General features: G+C 48.5%; 2 protein-coding genes across 3 annotated transcripts in view; both read right to left on the bottom strand.

Annotated features, from left to right (window-relative positions):
• Positions 1 to 9789, bottom strand: part of FAM220A (family with sequence similarity 220 member A) — a 19233-nt gene extending 9444 nt beyond the window's left edge. Inside the window, exon 1 of one of the 2 annotated variants that reach the window (XM_025378392.1) lies at positions 9367 to 9789. The gene's annotated coding sequence lies outside the window, so the exon portion shown is untranslated. The remainder of the gene's footprint in view (positions 1 to 9366) is intronic. The other variant, XM_025378393.1, reaches the window with a different exon arrangement.
• Positions 1 to 20194, bottom strand: part of LOC112620663 — a 37748-nt gene that overhangs the window by 8232 nt on the left and 9322 nt on the right. The window contains exon 2 of the mRNA XM_025379415.1: positions 9367 to 9921. Coding sequence (XP_025235200.1) covers positions 9367 to 9921 — 555 coding nt within the window. The remainder of the gene's footprint in view (positions 1 to 9366; positions 9922 to 20194) is intronic.

Below are 20194 nucleotides of genomic sequence, written 5' to 3' on the forward strand. Positions count from 1 at the left end.
AAAAAAAAAAAAAAAAAAAAAAAGATTTCAATGGGTTATTTATCTGTTTGTTTATTTGAGACAGAGTCTTGCCCTGTCACCCAGGCTGGAGTGCAGTGGCGCAATCTTGGCTCACTGCAACCTCCACCTCCCGGGTTCAAGCAATTTTCCTGCCTCACCCTCCCAAGTAGCTGGGACTACAGGCACCAGCTGCCACGCCCAGCTAATTTTTGCATTTTTAGTAGAGACAGGGTTTCGTTTGGCCAGGCTGCTCTCGAACTCCTGACCTCAGGTGATCCACCTGCCTCGGCCTCCCAAAGTGCTGCGATTACAGGCGTGAACCACCGTGCCCAGTCACAAAAAGACTTCAATAAGTTATCAAAAACATTTTGGCTCAGAGTCCTCAACTAATCTCTTCTGATATTAGACTGTTAAACATATTTCCTGTATTCTGAGGGTCACAAATAACTTCTAAATAATTTCTAGGCATATTTAAGTCATTTATGGGTTTTTTCATAGTTTATGCTCAGTATGCTAGAGATATATTGTACCAGATAAAGTATGCCTAAGTGTATAAAAAATCAGCTCTTTTTGGCCTTCTCATGCCATGTTAATTCTACAAAATTTAAAAAACAGTGTAAATGATGTTATTACCAACAAAGGTAGCTACCAAAGCGGAGACCACCAGAATGAGGGAAGGAGTCTTATTCTGAACTTCAAGAAAGCATGGTTCAGGATGAATAAAGTGCAGCCCTGGGTTTCAGAGGGTAAATCCTGCAGCCTACACCTCCCTCTGCCTCCCACCGAAGATGACAAAGGCTGAACATGAAGCCCGGGAGGTCACAGGGGCGCCGTGCCAGGGGAAACGAGGCTGCCCAGGTATACCCGATCCTCATCACAACAGGAGCGGTCACCTTCCTCGCAGATCCCTGCCCATCTGGGCAGCTGACCTGCCGGACTACAATGGCCTGACCCACTTAGCTGCTGCCCTCGTGGGTGCCTGTACCCTCACCTTCCCTCACCCGAGCTATTTCCGGCCTCCAGGGCATGACGGTGCTGTTGCTTTGTAAACTAAAAATACCTTGGCCCCAATGTTTCTGAAAGAGGGCTGGCAAGGCTAGTCCCAAAGGGGAGAAGACACAGCTAAAACCAGCAGGGAAACGGTGGGCCTTGAGGGGCTCCTGCACGCAAGGAGAGCTCACACATGCTCCCAGATGGGCTGGTTCCACACCCCTCAGGTATGAACACTAGCATACCTTAACTCACTGTGCTCATGGCCCAAATGATCAGACTGGAGGCAGCAGAAACAAATCCCCAAATTTCCATGCAGCCCAGAGGAGGAGAAACAAGAATGACCGCATAGCTTCTAAATTAAGCTGAATCATGATCACAAGGAACACACTAACATCACTGAGTTCCTGCTACTCGCCACTTGGCATGTCTGAATCACACCTGATGGCCAGGTGTGGTGGCTCACACCTGTAATCCCAGCACTTTGAGAGGCCAAGGTAGGTGGATCACTGGAGGTCAGCGGTTCAAGACCAGTCTGGCCAACATGGTGAAACCCTGTCTCTACTAAAAATACAAACATTACCCAGGCATGGTGGTAGCCACCTGTAATCCCAGCTGCTCAGGAGGCTAAGGTAGGAGAATTACTTGAACCCAGGAAGTGGAGGCTGCAGTGAGCTGCGATCACACCATTGCATTCCAGCCTGGGCAACAAGAACAAGACTCCATCTCAAAAAAAAAAAAAAATTACAAGTGCCGAAAACCTCTGATTCAAGATTCTAAAGATTTTTGGCTGGGTGTAGTGGCTCATACCTGTAATCCCAGTACTTTGGGAGGCCAAGGCGGGTGGATCATGAGGTCAGGAGATCGAGACCATCCTGGCTAACACAGCGAAACCCCGTCTCTACTAAAAATACAAAAAATTAGCCAGGCATGGTGGTGGGCGCCCATAGTCCCAGCTACTGGGGAGGCCGAGGCAGGTGAATGGCGGGAACCCAGGAAGCGGAGCTTGCAGTGAGCCAAGATAGCACCACTGCACTCCAGCCTGGGCGACAGAGCGAGACTCTGTCTCTAAAAAAAAAAAAAAAAAAAAAAAAATTTCTGCCACACATTCAATGAGCAATCCTTCATTAAGCCCCTACCCTAAGCCAGGTGCTGTTCTAGGTGCTGGTATTAGGTTGGTATACCAAGCAGACAGTGTCTTCTTAAAGCTTTATTTTCTTTCCTTTCTTTTTTTATTCTTTCTTACTTTCTCCTTCTCTCTCTCTTTCTGTCTTATAGAAACAAGTGTCTGGCCAGGAGCAGTGGTTCACGCCTGTAATCCCAACACTTTGGGAGGCTGAGGCAGGTGAATCACGAGGTCAGGAGTTCGAGACCAGCCTGGCCAATATGGTGAAACCCTGTCTCTACTAAAAATACAAAAATTAGCTGGGTGTGGTGGTGGGTGCCTGTAGACCCAGCTACTTGGGAGGCTGAGGCAGGAGAATTGCTTGAACCTGGGGGGCGGAGGTCACAGTGAGCCAAGATCCTGCCACTGCATTCCAGCCTGGGTGACAGAGCGAGGCTCCATCTCAAAAAAAAAAAAAAGAAAAAGAAAAAAGAAACAGCATCTCACAGTGTTGTCCAGGCTGGTGTCAAACTCCTGGGCTCAAGTGATCCTCCCACCTTGGCTTCCCAAATTGTTAGGATTACAGGCATGAACCACTGCACCCAGCCTTAAAGCTTGCTTTCTAGTGAACCAACATAAAAAGACAAAAAATGCCACAGGCACACAGTGTTTCATTGCAGTACTGTTTGCAGAAAGATCAGTCTGCATCCCACCCATCACATACCAGGATAAACTCCAAATTACATCATATTTGAAAGTTAAAAAATGACGTAAGAGTATCAGGATAAAATACAGGTGAATTCGTTTTATCATTAGAGTTAGGAAGACCTTTCTACCGCTGACAAAAACCAAATGTCAGAAAAGATTGTTAAACTTTGGCTACATAAAAACGAACTTCAGGCCGGGCACGGTGGCTTATGCCTGTAATCCCAGCACTTTGGAGGCCGAGGCAGGTGGATCACTTGAGCCCAGGAGTTCGAGACCAGCCCGGCTAACATGGCAAAACTCCGTCACTACTAAAAATACAAAATTTAGCTGGGCATGGTGGCGGGCACCTGTAATCCCAGCTACTCGGGAGGCTGAGGCAGGAGAATCGCTTGAACCTGGAAGGCGGAGATTTCAGCGAGCCATGATCGCGCCATTGCACTCCAGCCTGGGCGAAAGAATGAGACTCTGTCTCAAAAAAAAGTGATCTTTTTGAAATGGTTAAAGAGGAGTTACATATGATCCAGCAATTCTGCTCTAAGTATACATGCAAGAGAAATAAAAACCGATGTCCACACAAAGCTTACATGCAAATGTTCGTAGTAGCATTATTCACATTAGCCAAAAAGTGAAAGCAACCAAAAAGTCCAACATAAAAAGACATAAAAGACAAAAACAAAAGACTAAGGAGGGCCAGGTATGATGGCTCACACTTGTAATCTCAGCACTTTGGGAGGCTGAGGCAGGAGGATTAGTTAAGGCTAGGAGTTCGAGACCAGCCTAGACAACATAGTGAGACCCTGTCTAGACAAAAAATGAAAAAACCAACCAGGCATGGTGGTGCATGCGTGTAGCCCCAGCTACTCAGAAGGCTGAAGTGGGAGGATTGTTTGAGTCTGGGAGCTGGAGGCTGTAGTGAGCTATGATCGCACCACTGCACTCCAGCCTGGACGACAGAGGAAGACGCTTCCTCAAAAAAAAAAAAAAAAAAGAAAGAAAGAAAAAGAAAAAAAAAAAAAATTGGCCAGCTGCAGTGGCTCATGCCTGTAATCCTAGCACTTTGGGAGGCTGAGGTGGGTGGATCACCTGAGGTCAGGAGTTCGAGACCAGCCTGACCAACGTGGTGAAACCCCATCTTTACCAAAAATACAAAAATTAGCTGGGCATGGTGGCAGGCACCTGTAATCCCAGCTACTCACGAGGCTGAGGCAAGAGAATCACTTGAACCTCGGAGGCGGAGGTCACAGTGATCTGAAATCTTTTTTTTTTTTTTTTTTTTTTTTACGGAGTCTTGCTCTGTTGCCTGGGCTGGAGTGCAGTGGCCGGATCTCAGCTCACTGCAAGCTCCGCCTCCCAGGTTTACGCCATTCTCCTGCCTCAGCCTCCCAAGTAGCTGGGACTACAGGCACTCGCCACCTCGCCCGGCTAGCTTTTTGTATTTTTTAGTAGAGACGGGGTTTCACCGGGTTAGCCAGGATGGTCTTGATCTCCTGACCTTGTGATCCGCCCGTCTCGGCCTCCCAAAGTGCTGGGATTACAGGCTTGAGCCACCGCGCCAGGCCTGGCTTTTTCTTTTTGGTCTCACTCTGTCACCCATGCTGGAGAGCAGTGGTGCGATCAGAGCTCCCTGCAGCCTTGAACTCCCAGGAATAGGCGATCCTCCCACCTCAGGCTCCCGAGTAGCTGGGACTACAGGTGTGCACCACTACATCCAGCTAATTTTTAATGTTTCGTAGTGATGGCGTCTCATGATGTTGCCCAGGCTTCTCAAGCTCCTGGCCTCAAGTGAGAGTAAAGCATGTTCCGAAGGAAAAATAAAAAAAGAAGAAGGCGGCGTGGGGCTATCCCCTTTATTCCTTCAAAGTCTATTTCCTGTTGCACTTCCTTTTACCAGAAAGCCACAAAAATTAAACCTTCAAATCCGGTAAGTTAGTGGTTTTTCACAAATGAACAAAAACTCTAAAACTGGCAGGGGAGTTGAAAGTAGCAGAGGTAAATATCATGGTCCCGAAGAAAGACACCCCACTCCCCACCCCCAGGATGTGAAGTGGCTGCTCGCTGCACTTGGTCTAGCCCAAGCCTACAATCTTCACGCTTTTTTCTTTTTTTAGAGACAAGGTCTTGCTCTGTTGCCCAGCCTAGAGTACAGTGGCACAATTATAGCTCACTGCCTCCTCGACCTTCTGGCCTCAAGTGATCCACCTCGGCCTCCTGAGTAGCTGGGACTATAGGCATGCACCACCACACCGACCTAATTTTTGTTTTTTTTGTTTTTTTTTTTTTGTAGAGATGGAGTTTCGTCATGTTGCCCAGGCTGGTCTCAAACTCCTCAGTTCAAGCGATCCTCCCACCTCGGACTCCCAAAGTGCTGGGATTACAGGGGTGAGTCACTGCACCTGGCCCACAGAATTCTTTTTTCAATCTTATTACTTTTTTTTTTTTTTTTTGGAGATGGAGTCTTGCTGTGTTGCCTAGGCTAGAGTGCAGTGGCACAAACTTGGCTCACTGTAACTTCCACCTCCCAGGGTTCAAGTAATTCTCCTGCCTCAGCCTCCCAAGTAGCTGGGATTACAGGCACACGTCACCATGCCCGGCTAATTTTTGTATTTTTAGTAGAGATGGGGTTTCACCATGCTGGCCAGGCTGGTCTCAAACTCCTGACCTCAGGTTATCCGCCTGCCTCAGCCTCCCAAAGTGCTGGGACCTACAGGCGTACATCCCACCGCACCCGGCCAGAGTTCAGCTTTCTTTTAGACATGACATGATCAGATTTATGGGAGGGTATGTGTTTTTGTTGTCGTTTAATTTTAGAGACAGAGTCTCACTCTGTTGCCCAGGCTGGTGTGCGGTGGCATGATCGAGGCTCACTGCATCTTCGGCCTCCTTGTCTCAAGTGATCCTCCCACCTCTGCCTCCCAAGTAGCTGGGATTACAGGCACACACCACCACACCTGGCTAATTTGTTTTTGTACAGACTGGGGTCTTGCTGTGTTGCCCAGGCTGGTCTGGAACTCCGGGGCTCAAGGGATCCTCCCACCTCAGTCTCCCAAAGTGCTGGGATTATAGGCATGAGCCACCACACCCAGCCCTCAGTCTGATGTACATTTTTTAGAAGTTGCCTCTGCTTGGTGGAGATGGCAGATACTTCAATAGTCCCGGCGAATGGATACAGTAGGGTAGACTAGAGAGGTGGTTATAAATAGAGAAGTGGATATATAAAAAAGGCAGATTTCTCAATGGTAAAAAGCAATTTTCACCAAAACAGTATCATGTAGTAGGTTTTCTCTTACAGTAGTTTTTGCGATTTTTACAAATGACTGCAAATTATGTTACTCTAGACAATAGGTTTCAAAAAGGGGAGTACAGGGGCCAAATACAGCCTGCAGACACTTTTTGTTTTGCCCTCGAAGTTTCTTTTTTTTAAATCTGTTTTTTGGGCTGGGCACGGTGCCTCACGCCTGTAATCTCAGCACTTTGGGAGGTCAAGGTGGGCGGATCACGAGGTCAGGAGATCGAGATCATCCTGGCTGACACAGTAAAACCCTGTCTTTACTAAAAAATACAAAAAAGTAGCCGGGCGTGGTGGTGGGTGCCTGTAGTTTCAGCTACTCAGGAGGCTGAGGCAAGAGAATGGCATGAATCCAGGAGATGGAGCTTGAAGTGAGCTGAGATCACGCCACTGTACTCCAGCCTAGGCGACAGACCAAGACTCCGTCTCAAAAAAAAAAAAAAAAAAAATTTTTTTTTTTTTTTTGCTTTTTTTTTTTTTTTTTTTTGAGACGGAGTCTTGCTGTGTTTCCCAGGCTGGAGTGCAGTCCCACGGTCTTGGCTCACTAGAACCTCCACCTCCTGGGTTCAAGTGATTCTCCTGCCTCAGCCTCCCATGTAGCTGGGAATACAGGCGTGCACTATCACACTCACCTAATTTTTGGATTTTTAGTAGAGATGGGGTTTTGCCATGTTGTCCAGGCTGGTCTTGAATTCCTGACCTCAAGTGATCCACCTGCCTCAGCCTCCCAATATACTGGGATTACAGGCATGAGCCACCGTGCCCAGCCAAAGTTTCTTTTTCAAAAATCTGAATTGGCAATCTAAAAATCTTGATATCTGATTTCTCTTGGTGCTGACTAGATCCGGCAAACACTAGGCCCCTATTTCCGAAGGTGGTAACCGGGGAGGGCACAGGCCTTCTGGTTTACCAGACCCCTGACCTGATCCAGCAGCACCCTTCACTCAATTCAAGCCACTTGCTGGAGGTTCTGATCCCTCTCGTCAGGTACCATTTCAGGATGCCACAAGCCCTTGCTCACACGAAAGTACCTCAATTTGGACCTCAAAATAAAGAGGCCAGTTCATCTCAACTCATTTATTTATTCATTTATTTGAGACAGCATCTGTCGCCCAGGCTGGAGGGCAGTGACACAATCTCGGCTCACTGTAACCTCTGCCTCCCAAACTCAAGCGATCCTCCCACCTCAGTCCCCCAAGTAGCTGGGACTACAGGCTCACGCCGCCATTGCCCCGCCACCACGCCCAGCTAATTGTTTTGTATTTTAGTAGAGACAGGGTTTTACCATGTAGCCCAGGGTGGTCTCAAACTCCTGAGCTCAAGCGACCCACACACCTTGACCTCCCAAAGTGTTGGGATTACAGGAGTGAGCCGCTGTGCCCGGCCACTTTCACTCAATTTTGATCAACAGCCAGTGTTAGGTTTCATGTTAACTACCATCACCTGTCAAGCACCAGCCACTTGAAGACCCGCTACCGGGACGATCATACTTGGATATGGCCAAACCAACGTTAGGAAGGGAAGGCACCTGCAGTGTCTCACAACTGGGTGGTACTACCGCTCAGACTGGTTCATTGTGCACGCCAGGGAGCAACCCAAGTACCATCCAACTGTGACCTCCCCAAAAAGTCCCTCCTTCATCACAGAGGTATGCAAATGGAATGCAAGAGGGGTGCAGTACTTGGCCACCTTTCTTTGAGAAAGAATTCTCGAGGTGACAACTTTTCCTTCCACTAGAAAAAGTCATCTGAGGCCGGGCTCACTGGGTCCTGACTGTAATCCTAGTGCTTTGGGAGGGCAAGGCAGGAGGACTGCTTGAGACCAGAAGTTTGAGACCAGTCTTGGCAACATAGCAAGACCTTGTCTCTACCAAAAAAGGAAAGAAAAAAGAAAGAAAAAGGCAACTGAAATTCAAGGGATGTAGAAATAGTCTCTTGGCTGGGCGCAGTGGCTCACGCCTGTAAGCCCAGCACTTTGGGAGGTCAAGGCAGGCAGATCACTTGAGGTCAGGAGTTTGAGACCAGCCTGGCCAACATGGTGAAAACCCAACTCTACTTAAAAACACAAAAATTAGCCCAGCGTGGTGGTGGGCACCTGTAGTCCTAGCTACTCAGGAGGCTGAGAAGAATCACTTGAACTCCGGAGGCAGAGGCTGCAGTTAGCCGAGATGGCGCCACCGCACTCCAGCCTGGGCAAGAGTGAGACACTGTCTCAGAAATTAAAAAAAAATAAAATAAAAGGAAATATCAATTTTTTATAGCACAGGCGGTCTCCAGGGTGCTGCAGTGTGAGCCTACTCTAGGATCAGCTGAATGGTTCCAGGCCTCTGAAAAGTTTTGTGCTTCCACCTCTCCCACTTTATTTTCCCTAGTCTTCACCCTTACACCTCAGTTCTACCTCTGGCCAAAATAAGTAAGGTACATTTATCAAAACACTGTTAACTTGCAATCCATTTTTAGCCTCAAAGATAACATAAAACGTCTTTGCAAGCCAGATGTGGTGGCTCATGCCTATAATCCCAGCACTAGGAGGCCAAGATGGGAGGATCTCTTGAGGCCAGTACTTCGAGACCAGCCTGGACAACACAGCGACACCCCCTTTTTTTTTCTTTTTTTTTTTTTGAGACGGAGTTTCCCTCTTGCTGCCCAGGCTGGAGCGCAATGGAGCGATCTGGACTCACCGCAACGTCCGCCTCCCGGGTTCCAGCGATTCTCCCGCCTCAGCCTCCCGAGTAGCAGGGATTACAGGCATGCGCCACCACGCCCGGCTAATTTTGTATTTTCAGTAGAGACGGGGTTTCTCCGTGTTGGTCAGGCTGGTCTCCATCTCCCGACCTAAGGCGATTCGCCCGCCTCAGCCTCCCAAAGTGCTGGGATTACTTACAGGCGTGAGCCACCGCGCCCAGCCGAGACCCCCGTCTTTACGATTAAAAAAAAAGGGGTGGGGGTGCAAAGTTTCGGAACTAGAAAATTCACCCAACATTTAGTAAAGGTCCTCTTCAACACCCTTCCAGCCCATGCAATCTCGGACCCCACCTCCCGAGCTGCGGGACGTTCCCCAAGGCAAGTCGCTTAACCTGACCCTCAGTGCCGCGTTTGCAGAACGGGGATAAGGACCACCTTAGTGGGTCTCCCCAAAGTGGGGTCGCACGGGAAAATGCACGGTGCTTGGCATACACTCAGCTTCCAGGCAATGGCAGCTGCCGTGGCGTTTGCATCCCGCTGGCGAGGCGGGCGCTCGGGGAGGGCCGGGGGCCGGGCGGGCACGGCTCACCCACCTGCAGGCGGACGTTGAGCATCATGGAAGCCACGATGTAGAGGTAGGGAAAGTTGATGCGCAGCCGCCACGCCAGGTCGAAGAAGATGAGCAGCGTGCGAGTCAGCCCCTTGCAGAAGACCCCATAGGAGCGGGCGGCGGCCGAGCGCGAGAGCCGGACAGCCAGGCCCGACAGAGCCGCCGCCATATAGAGACCGGCGCTCCCACAGCCCGCCCGCCCGCCCGCCCGCCCGCCCGCCCTCTCCGCGCCGCGTCGCCCCGGCCGCTGGCCCTCGCCTGGAGCGTTCACGGAGCGAGGGAGGCGGCGGCTAGACCGGCGGGCGGGCGGGCCGCGGAGGAGCGGAGTCCGCACGTCACGCTCGGAGAAGCGCCTCCGCGAGCCGCCGCCTGGTCCCAGCCCGGCCGCGCAGCCTGACGTCACAAAGCCAGCCACGCGCCTGCGCGGCCCATAGGCCCCGCCCCTGGGCACGCCCCCGCCACCTTGTTGCAGGTAAGACGCGCATGCGCGGGAGAGGAGTCGTGGGGTCGAGGCTGATGCGCTGTCTCCGTTCGCCCCCTACTGGTGAGTTTGAAAATGAAGACAAAGAGAGGCGATGGACGGTAGCAATGGTTGCAGACAAAGTGAATGTATTTAATGCCGCTGAACTATACATTTTAAAATGATTGCAGTACTAAATCTTTTTTTCTTTTTATTTGAGATGGAGTTCCACTCTTGTTGCCCAGGCTGGAGTGCAATGGCGCGATCTCGGCTCACCGCAACCTCCACCTTCCGGGTGCAAGTGATTCCCCAGGCTCAGCCTCCCGAGTAGCTGGGATTACAGGTGCACATTACCACGCCTGGCTAATTTTTGTATTTTTAGTAGAGACGGGATTTCACCATATTGGCCAGTCTGGTCTCGAACTCCTGACCTCAAGTGATCTATCCGCCTTGGCCTCCCAAAGTACTGGGATTAGCATTTTTTAAATAAATCAAATAAAATAGGCCGGTTTCGGTGCCCGACACCTGTAATCCCAGCATTTGGAAGGCCAAGGCGGGTCCATCCTTTGATCCCAGAAGTTCAAGACCAGCCTGGGCAACATAGCAAAATCCTGTTTCTACAAAAAGTGAAAAAAAACTAGCCGGGCATGGTGGTGCACACCTGTGGTCCCAGCTACTTGGGAGGCTGAGGTGGGAGGATCGCTTGAGCCCAGGAGTTCGAGGATGCAGTGTGGTATGATCACACCACTGCACTCCAGTCTGGAAAACAGAGTGAGACCCTGTCTCAAAACAAAACAAAAACAAAAATCACAAACCTTTAGTTTCCCTTATTTTAGCAGCATTATATTTTGCCACATTTATCGTTGACATTAAAAAGCTCACTTCATTTTTTTGAAAGCTATTTTTTCCTTTCAGTGCACATTGCATGCTATCCTTGAGCACTGCAGTGCACATGCTTCAGAATTATTGTTTTTCAAGCTATCCTCTTGATAAAAAGTAGAATGAAAATGTCTTTATGCAGTATTTAGGCAAATAATTTAAACATTTTAAAGAGTAGAGTCTTCGATGGAGCATTTGCCAGAAAACACAGAATCAATCTGGTAATGTGTAAATAGGCTTGAAGATCAGCTAAATTTATTCTTAGGCTTGTAGAGATTTTCACTGGGGGAAATTTGTCAGTCCTGTTTATTTGAACTATGTGGAAAGACCAGATGGGCTGAGGTAACATGTGATTATATATAGAGAGAGAGATAGGTATATGTATATGTATAGACACACACACACACACACCCAGAGTCATACACACATGCATATATTATCCTCCCTGGTTACTCATTTTTTTGTCTCTAAATGCCATTGTGGCATTTAAAAAATTTTTTTCAAGATGAGGGGTCTTGCTATGTTGCCCACTCTGGAGTGCAGGGGCATGATCACAGCTCACCACACCCTGAACCTCCCTGGCTCAAGCCGTTCTCCTGCCACAGCCTTCTGAATAGCTGGGACTACAGATATGCGCCACCATGCTCGGCTTTTTTTTTTTTTTTTTTTTTTTTGCAAGGGACAAAATTTCACTCTTGTTGCCCAGGCTGGAGTGCAATGGTGCGATCTTGGCTCACTGCAACCTCCACCTACTGCGTTCAAGGAATTGTCCTGCCTCAGCCTGCTGAGTAGCTGGGATTACAGGCATGTGCCACCATGCCCGGCTAATTTTGTATTTTTAGTAGAGACGGTGTTTCTCCATGTTGGTCAGGCTGGTCTTGAACTCCCAACCTCAGGTGATCCACCCGCCTCAGCCTCCCAACGTGCTGGGTTTACAGACGTGAGCCAACCGTGCCTGGCACATACTCGGCTAATTTATTTTTATGTTATTTACTTATTATTATTATTATTATTGGTAGAGATAGGCTCTCACTATGTTGCCCAGGCTGGTCTGGAACCCCTGGCCTCAAGCCATCCTTCTACCTAGGCAGAGAGTTATTTTAACAGGCCATTTGGTTGCCGTAAACAATGGCAAGCAAAATTACCACAAAGCTAAACTGGGCAAGGTAAGAGGACTGTTGTAATGAGATGTAGTGAGAGGTCAAAGAGACACCCGGGAAAGCTAACAATATTTGAGGTGTATCCAGGTTAATTGTTCCAAACTAGAGTGCCGGCTGGGAAATTAGCCTAGGTTCCTGAACTAGCATTCAGCTGAGCCCAGGGTCACTGAGCCTCTTTGGGAATACATTTTCCTCATTATGGTCTGAGAAACAAACACAGACAGAACTAATTATAAATCAGTGTAAGCCAAACACAGTGGCTCATGCCTGTAATCCCAACACTTTGAAAGACCAAGGCCTTCCATAATTATTATTATTAAAAATAATTTTTTTTTTTTTGAGACAGAGTCTCGCTCTGTCACCCAGGCTGGAGTGCAGTGGCATGACCTTGGCTCACTGCAACCTCCACCTCCTGGGTTCAAGTCATTCAGCCTCCTGAGTAGCTGGGATTACAGCTTACTGTAATTACAGTCAAGAGGCTGAGGCAGGAGAATCATTTGAACCTAGGAGACAGAGACTGGAGTGAGCCAAGATCGCGCCATTGCACTCCAGAGAACCGTGTCTCAGGTGAGAGAAACAATCAAGTTCGTTCGTTCTCTCTTTCTTTCTTTCTTTCTTTCTTTCTTTCTTTCTTTCTTTCTTTCTTTCTTTCTTTCTTTCTTTCTTTCTTTCTTTCTTTCTTTCTTTCTTTCTTTTCTTTCTTTCTTTTCTTTCTTTCTTTCTTTTCTTTCTTTCTTTTTTTCTTTTCTTTCTTCCTTTCTTTCTTTCTTTCTTTCTTTCGAGATAGAGTCTCGCTCTGTCACCCATGCTGGAGTGCAATGGCGCTATCTCGGCTCACTGCAACCTCTGCCTCCTCGGTTCCAGCAATTCTGCCTCAGCCTCTTGAGTAGCTGAGATTACAGGCAAGCACCACCACACCCCGCTAATTTTTGTATTTTTAGTAGAGACAGGGTTTCACCATGGGTTAGCCAGGCTGGTCTTGAACTCCTGACCTCAAGTGATCTGCCTGCCTCAGCTTCCCAAAGTTCTGGGGTTATAGGCATTAGCCACTGAGCCCAGCCAAGCCTTTTTTCTTTTCAGCATGATCTGGTGAGGAAAGCACAGAGAAGCCAGGTTTCACATTTAGCAAGTTCTTGGTGCCCTGTGACCTGGTTCTGTAAAATGAGGATAAGGACACCCATCCTACAGGGTATTTATGAGAAGTGAAAGAGATCAGGTATACACGGCATTTAGCACAGTCCCAGGCAGATAGAGGACACCCAGAAAGTGGTGGTAGCTATTTTCTTTCTTTTCTTTTTCTTGTTTTTTGTTTGTTTGTTTGTTTTTTGTTTTGTTTTGTTTTGTTTTTTGAGACAGAGTCTCGCTCTGTCACCCAGGCTGGAGTGCAGTGGCGCGATCTTGGCTCACTGCAAGCTCCGCCTTCCGGGTTCACGCCATTCTCCTGCCTCAGCCTCCCCAGTAGCCGAGACTACAGGCGTCCACCACCATGCCCGGCTGATTTTTTTGTATTTTTAGTAGAGACAGGGTTTCACCGTGTTAGCCAGGATGGTCTCGATCTCCTGACCTCGGGATCCACCCGCCTCAGCCTCCCAAAGTGTTGGGATTACAGGCGTGAGCCACCGCGCCCGGCCTTCTTCTTCTTTTTTTTTGGGGGGGGGACAAGAGTGTGGTTCTGTTGCCCAGGCTGGAGTGCTGTGGTGAGATCTAGGCTCAGTACAACCTCTGCCTCCCAGGTTCAAGCGATTCCCCTGCCTTAGCCTCCTGAGTAGCTGGGATTACAGGCGCCCACCACCACGCCCAGCTAATTTTTGTAGTTTTAGTAGAGATGGGGTTTCACCATGTTGGCCATGCTGGTATCAAACTCCTGACCTGACCTCAAGTGATCTGCCCACCTCAGCCTCCCAAAGTGCTGGGATTACAGAAGTGAGCCTCGATGCCCAGCCTCTCCTGCCTCATTTCTTTTTGAGACAGGATCTGGCTCTGTTGCCTAGGCTGGAGTGCAGCGGCATGGTCTCAGCTCACTGTAGCCTCAACCTCTTAGGCTCAAGCGATACTCCCAGCACAGTCTCCCAGGTAGCTGAGAGTATAGATGCACACTGCTGCACCCGGCTGACTTTTTTGTTTGTTTGTTTTTGTTTTTGTAGAGACAGGGCCTTGCTAGGTTGCCTAGGCTGGTCTCAAACTTCTGGGTTCAAGTGATCCTCCTGCCTTGACCTCCCAAAGTGCTGGGATTACAGGTGTGAGCCACCATGCCTGGCCTAAATGGTAGCTATTTTCATGGTTAGATCCCTTGCATCCTTAGAAGAATGCAAGTTTAGGCTAGGCGTGGTGGTGGTGGCTGAGATTGCGTCATTGCACTCCAGCCTGGGCAGCAAGAGTGAAACTCCATCAAAAAAGAGAGAAAAGAAAAAAAGAAAGGGAGTAAGGAGGGAGGGAGGGAAGAAAGGAAAGAAAAGGGAAGGGAAGAAAAGGAAGGAAAGGAAGGAAAGAAAACAAAGAGGAGGGAGGGAGCCAGGTATGGTGGTTCGCACCTGTAATCTCAGCACTTTGAGAAGCCAAGGCAGTAGGATCGCTTGAGCCTGGTGGTTTGAGACCAGCCTGGACAATATGGTGAAATACCATCTCTACAAAAAAATACAAAAATTAGCCAGATGTGGTGGCACACACCTGTAGTCCCAGCTGTTTGGGAAACTGATGTGGGAGGATTGCTTGAGCCCAGGAGGTGGAGGTTGTAATGAGCCAAGATCATGCCACTGCACTCCAGCCTGGGTGACAGAGTGAGACCCCCACCTCAAAAAAAAAAAAAAAAGAAAAAGAAATTGAAGGATATTCACATGCATATATAGATGTACACAAACACATATACATATATAAATGTTATATACTATACATATATGCAAATATACACAAGCACATGTGTTTTTATTTGAAATGAAAAGTAATGAAAGGTAAATGAAAGGATATACCATAAATTTATTTTAAAGTGGTTTGGCCGGGCGCGGTGACTTATGCCTGTAATCCCAGCACTTTGGGAGGATGAGGCGGGTAGATCACTTGGGGTCAGGAGATGGAGATCAGCCTGGCCAACATGGCAAAACCCTGTCTCGACTAAAAACACAAAAATTAGGCAGACATAGTGGTACGCGCCTGTAATCCCAGCTACTTGGGAGGCTGAGGCACGAGAATTGCTTGAACCCGGGAGATGGAGGTTGCAGTGAGTTGAAATATTGCCACTGCACTCCAGCCTAGGTGACAGAGCAAGACTCTGTCTCAAAAAAAAAGAAAAAAAAGTTATACTTCCCAGCATATATCTTCGTTTTTAGAATTTGACTTTGGAACCATGTAAATATTTTCCACAGTTGTAAAACAAAACTAAATTTCTAAAAAATATATAAAAACTGAAAGCAAAATAAAACAAATGAAATCTGTATATCTAGTTAATGATATAACCACACAGAAAGAGGAACTATTTGAAGAAACATTAAAACTGTAATTTTTTTTTTTTTCAGACAGAGTTTCGCTCTTGTTGCCCAGGCTAGAGTGCAATGGCCTGATTTCAGTTCACTGCAACTTCCTTCTCCTGGGTTCAAGCGATTCTCCTGTCACAGCCTCCCAAGTAGCCGGGATTACAGGCCCATGCCACCATGCCCGGCTAATTTTTTTTTTTTTTTTTTTTTTTTTTTTTTGAGACGGAGTCTCGCTCTGTCGCCCAGACTGGAGTGCAGTGGCCGGATCTCAGCTCACTGCAAGCTCCGCCTCCCGGGTTTACGCTATTCTCCTGCCTCAGCCTCCCGAGTAGCTGGGACTACAGGCGCCCGCCACCTTGCCCGGCTAGTTTTTTGTATTTTTTAGTAGAGACGGGGTTTCACCGTGTTAGCCAGGATGGTCTCGATCTCCTGACCTCGTGATCCGCCCGTCTCGGCCTCCCAAAGTGCTAGGATTACAGGCTTGAGCCACCGCGCCCGGCCGTCCGGCTAATTTTTATATTTTTACTAGAGACGGGGTTTCATCATATTGGTCAGGCTGGTCTCAAACTTCTGACCTCAGGTGATCCGCCCTCCTGGGCCTCCCAAAGTGCTGGGATTACAGGCATGAGCCACCGCACCCAGCTAATTTTTTTTTTTCTTGAGATGGAGTCTCGCTCTGTCACCTAGGCTGGAGTGCAGTGGCGCCATCTTGGCTCTCTGTAACCTCCACCTCCCAGGTTCAAGTGATTCTCCTGCCTCAGCCTCCCGAGTAGCTGGGATTACAGGCACTTGCCACCACGCCCAGCTAATTTTGTATTTTTGGTAGAGATGTGGTTTCACCATGTTGGCCAGACTGATCTCGAACTCCTGACCTCAGGTAATCCACCCACCTCAAGTAATGCCACCTCCCAAAGTGCTGGCATTACAGGTGTGAGCCACTGTGCCCGGCCCTATTTATTTACTTATTTTTAAATTTTTCCTTGAGACAGGGTCTCACTCTGTGGCCTAGGCTGGAGTACCGTGGCATTATCATAGCTCACTACAGCCTGGACCTCCCAGGTTCGAGCAGTCCTTCCACCTCAGCCTCCTGAATGGCTGGGACCACATCACAGGTGCATGCTACCACACCTGGCTAATTGTGGTTTTTTAATTTTAATTTTTATTTATTTATTTTTGAGACGGGGTCTTGTTCTGTTGTCCAGGCTGGAGTGCAGTAGCATGATCTCGGCTCACTACAACCTTGGCAAGCAATTCTCCTGCCTCAGCCTTCAGAGTAGCTGGGATTACAGGTGTGAACCACCCCGCCTGGCTAATTTTTGTATTATTAGTAGACACAGGGTTTCACCATGTTGGCCAGGCTGGTGTTGAACTCCTGACCTCAGGTGATCCACCCGCCTCAACCTCCCAAAATGCTGGGATTACAGGCATGAGCCACTGCGCCGGGCCTCAGGTAACTTTTTATTTTATTTTTTTGTAGAGATGGGATCTCACCATGTTGCCCAGGCTGGTCTCAATCTCCTGGCCTCAAGCAATTCTCCTGCCTTGATTTTAAGATTACAGGCATGAGCTGCCATACCCCAACTCTCCTCTTGTAAAAATCAGCCTTGGATTTAGGGCTTTCCCTACTATAGAGTGACCTCATCATAGTCAGTTACCTCTGCAGACTCTATTTCCAAATAAGGTCACATTCTGAGGTACTGGGTGGATATGAATTTTTCGAGAACACTATTCAACCCAATGCAGTACTCAATTACACAAAACAAAAACAATATCATGGGAAACCTTTGGAAAATGCTTGGAGGGACACGCATTTTTGTAAACTAGTAAATAAAAGGAAAGGATGAAGCAATTATATTCTGCTCTACCTGTATGAACTGGGAGCTGGACTTCAAGGTAAGTGAGTAGTTAACAAGAATATATTTTTCTGGCTGGACATGGTGGCTCATGCCTGTAATCCCAGCACTTTGGGAGGCCAAGACGGATGGATTGCAAGGTCAGGAAATCAAGAACATCCTGACTAACAAGGTGAAACCCTGTTTCTACTAAAAAATAAAAAAAATAAAAATAAAAATAAAAAATTAGCCGCCAGGTGCGGTGGCTCACGCCTGTAATCCTAGCACTTTGGGAGGCCAAGATGGGCGGATCACGAGATCAGGAGATCGAGACCATCCTGGCTAACACGGTGAAACCCTGTCTCTACTAAAAATACCAAAAAATTAGCCAGGTGTGGTGGCGGGCGCCTGTAGTCCCAGCCATTCCAGAGGCTGAGGCAGAATGGCGTGAACCCGGGAGGCAGAGCTTGCAGTGAGCCGAGATCGCGACTCTGCACTCCAGCCTGGGAGACAGAGCGAGACTCCATCTCAAAAAAAAAAAAAAAAGAGGCCGGGCAGGGTGGCTCAAGCCTGTAATCCCAGCCCTCTGGGAGGCCGAGGTGGGCGGATCACGAGGTCAGGAGATCGAGACCATCCTGGCTAACACGGTGAAACCCGTCTCTACTAAAAAAATACAAAAAAATAGCCGGGCGAGGTGGCGGGCACCTGTAGTCCCAGCTATTCGGGAGGCTGAGGCAGGAGAATGGTGTAAACCCGGGAGGCGGAGCTTGCAGTGAGCTAAGATCCGACCACTGCACTCCAGCCCAGGCAACAGAGCGAGACTCCGTCTCAAAAAAAAAAAAAAAAAAATACATTTTTCTTTCTCCTTCCTTCCTTCCCTCCCTCCCTCCCTCCCTTCCTCCCTCCCTTCCTCCCTCCCTTCCTTCCTTTCTCACTCCCTCCCTCCCTCCCTCCCTTCCTTTCTCACTCCCTCCCTCCCTCCCTCTTTCTTTTTTTGAGAAAGAGTAGCGCTCTTTCACCCAGGCTGAAGTGCAGTGACAATCACAGCTCACTGCAACCTCCACTTCCTGGGCTCAAGCGATCCTCCCCTCTCAGCCTCCCAAGCAGTTGGGACCACAGATGCACACCACCACGCCTGGTTAATGTTTAAAATTTTTTGGTAGACATAGAGTCTTGCTATATTGCTGAACTCCTGGGCTCAAGTAATCCTCCCACCTCGGCCTTTCAAAATACTGGGACTGGCTGGGTATGGTGGTTCACGCCTGTAATCCCAGGACTTTGGGAGGCCGCAGTGGGCAGATCACGAGGTCAGCAGTTCGAGACCAGCCTGGCCAACATGGTGGAACCCCGTCTCTACTAAAAATACAAAAATTAGCCGGGCGTGGTGGCAGGTGCCTGTAATCCCAGCTAGTCCGGAGGCTAAGGCAAGAGAATGGCGTGAACCCGGGAGGCGGAGCTTGCAGTGAGCCGAGATGGCGCCACTGCACTCCAGCCTGGGAGACAGAGTGAGACTCTGTCTCAAAAAAACAAAAAAAAAAAAAAAAAAGGAAGAGGAACAGTGGAGGGGAACCCATGAATTGAAAAAGACTTGAGATGTAATTTGAAAAAGAAAGGAAGGCTTGAGAAATGTATCTGCCAAGTCCATCATATGGACTTTATTTCAAAAAAGTTAACTGTAGACTGGGTGTGGTGGCTCACACCTATAATCCCAGCACTTTGGGAGGCTGAAGTGGGAGGATCAACTGACCCCAGGAGTTTGAGATCAGCCTAGACTACGTGGCAAAACCCCGTCTCTACCAAAAAGAAAAAAAAATTAGGCTGGACTTGATGGCTCATGCCTGTAATCCCAGCAATTTAGGAGACCAAGGTAGTGGATCACCTGAGGTCAGGAGTTTGAGACAAGCCTGGCCAACATGGTGAAACCCCGTCTCTACTAAAAATACAAAAATTAGCTGGGCATGGTGGGGGGCACCTGTAATCCTATCTACTCAGGAGGCTGAGGCAGGAGAATCACTTGAACCCGGGAGGCAGAGGTTGCAGTGAGCTGAGATCGTGCCTTTGCATTCCAGCCTGGGTGACAGAGTAAGATCCTGTCTCAAAACAAAACAAAAGAAACTCAACTGTGAATAAAAACAGAGAGGGGAATTGGCAAAAATTGGAATTTGATGATTTTACAGAATTTTTTTTTTTTTTTAAATTTATTTTTGAAACGAAGTCTTGCTCTGTCGCCAGGCTGGAGGGCAGTGGCACGATTTTGGCTCACTGCAACCTCTGCCTCCTGGGTTCAAGCAGTTCTCCTGCCTCAGCCTCCTGAGTAGCTGGGATCAGAGGCACATGCCACCATGTCCAGCTAATTTTTGTATTTTTAATAGAAACAGGGTTTCACCATTTGCCCAGGGTGGTCTCAATCTCTTGACCTCGTGATCTGCCCACCTCGGCCTCCCAGAATGCTGGGATTACAGGCATGAGCCACCGTGCTTGGCCTGGAATTTTTTTTTTTTTTTTTTTTTTGATGCAATAATGGAATTACAGTTAAGTTTGTAAAAAGAGCTTCTCTTTTAGAAATACAGACTGAAGTTGGGGCCGGGCGCGGTGGCTCAAGCCTGTAATCCCAGCACTTTGGGAGGCCGAGACGGGCGGATCACGAAGTCAGGAGATCGAGACCATCCTGGCTAACCCGGTGAGACCCCATCTCTACTAAAAAATATACAAAAAAAGGCCGGGCGCGGTGGCTCAAGCCTGTAATCCCAGCACTTTGGGAGGCCGAGACGGGCGGATCACGAGGTCAGGAGATCGAGACCATCCTGGCTAACACGGTGAAACCCCGTCTCTATTAAGAAATACAAAAAACTAGCCGGGCGAGGTGGCGGGCGCCTGTAGTCCCAGCTACTCGGGAGGCTGAGGCCGGAGAATGGCGTGAACCCGGGAGGCGGAGCTTGCAGTGAGCTGAGATCCGGCCACTGCAGTCCAGCCTGGGTGACAGAGCGAGACTCCGTCTCAAAAAAAAAAAAAA

Source organism: Theropithecus gelada, chromosome 3, assembly GCF_003255815.1.
Source record: "Theropithecus gelada isolate Dixy chromosome 3, Tgel_1.0, whole genome shotgun sequence".
Classification (NCBI taxonomy): domain Eukaryota; kingdom Metazoa; phylum Chordata; class Mammalia; order Primates; family Cercopithecidae; genus Theropithecus; species Theropithecus gelada.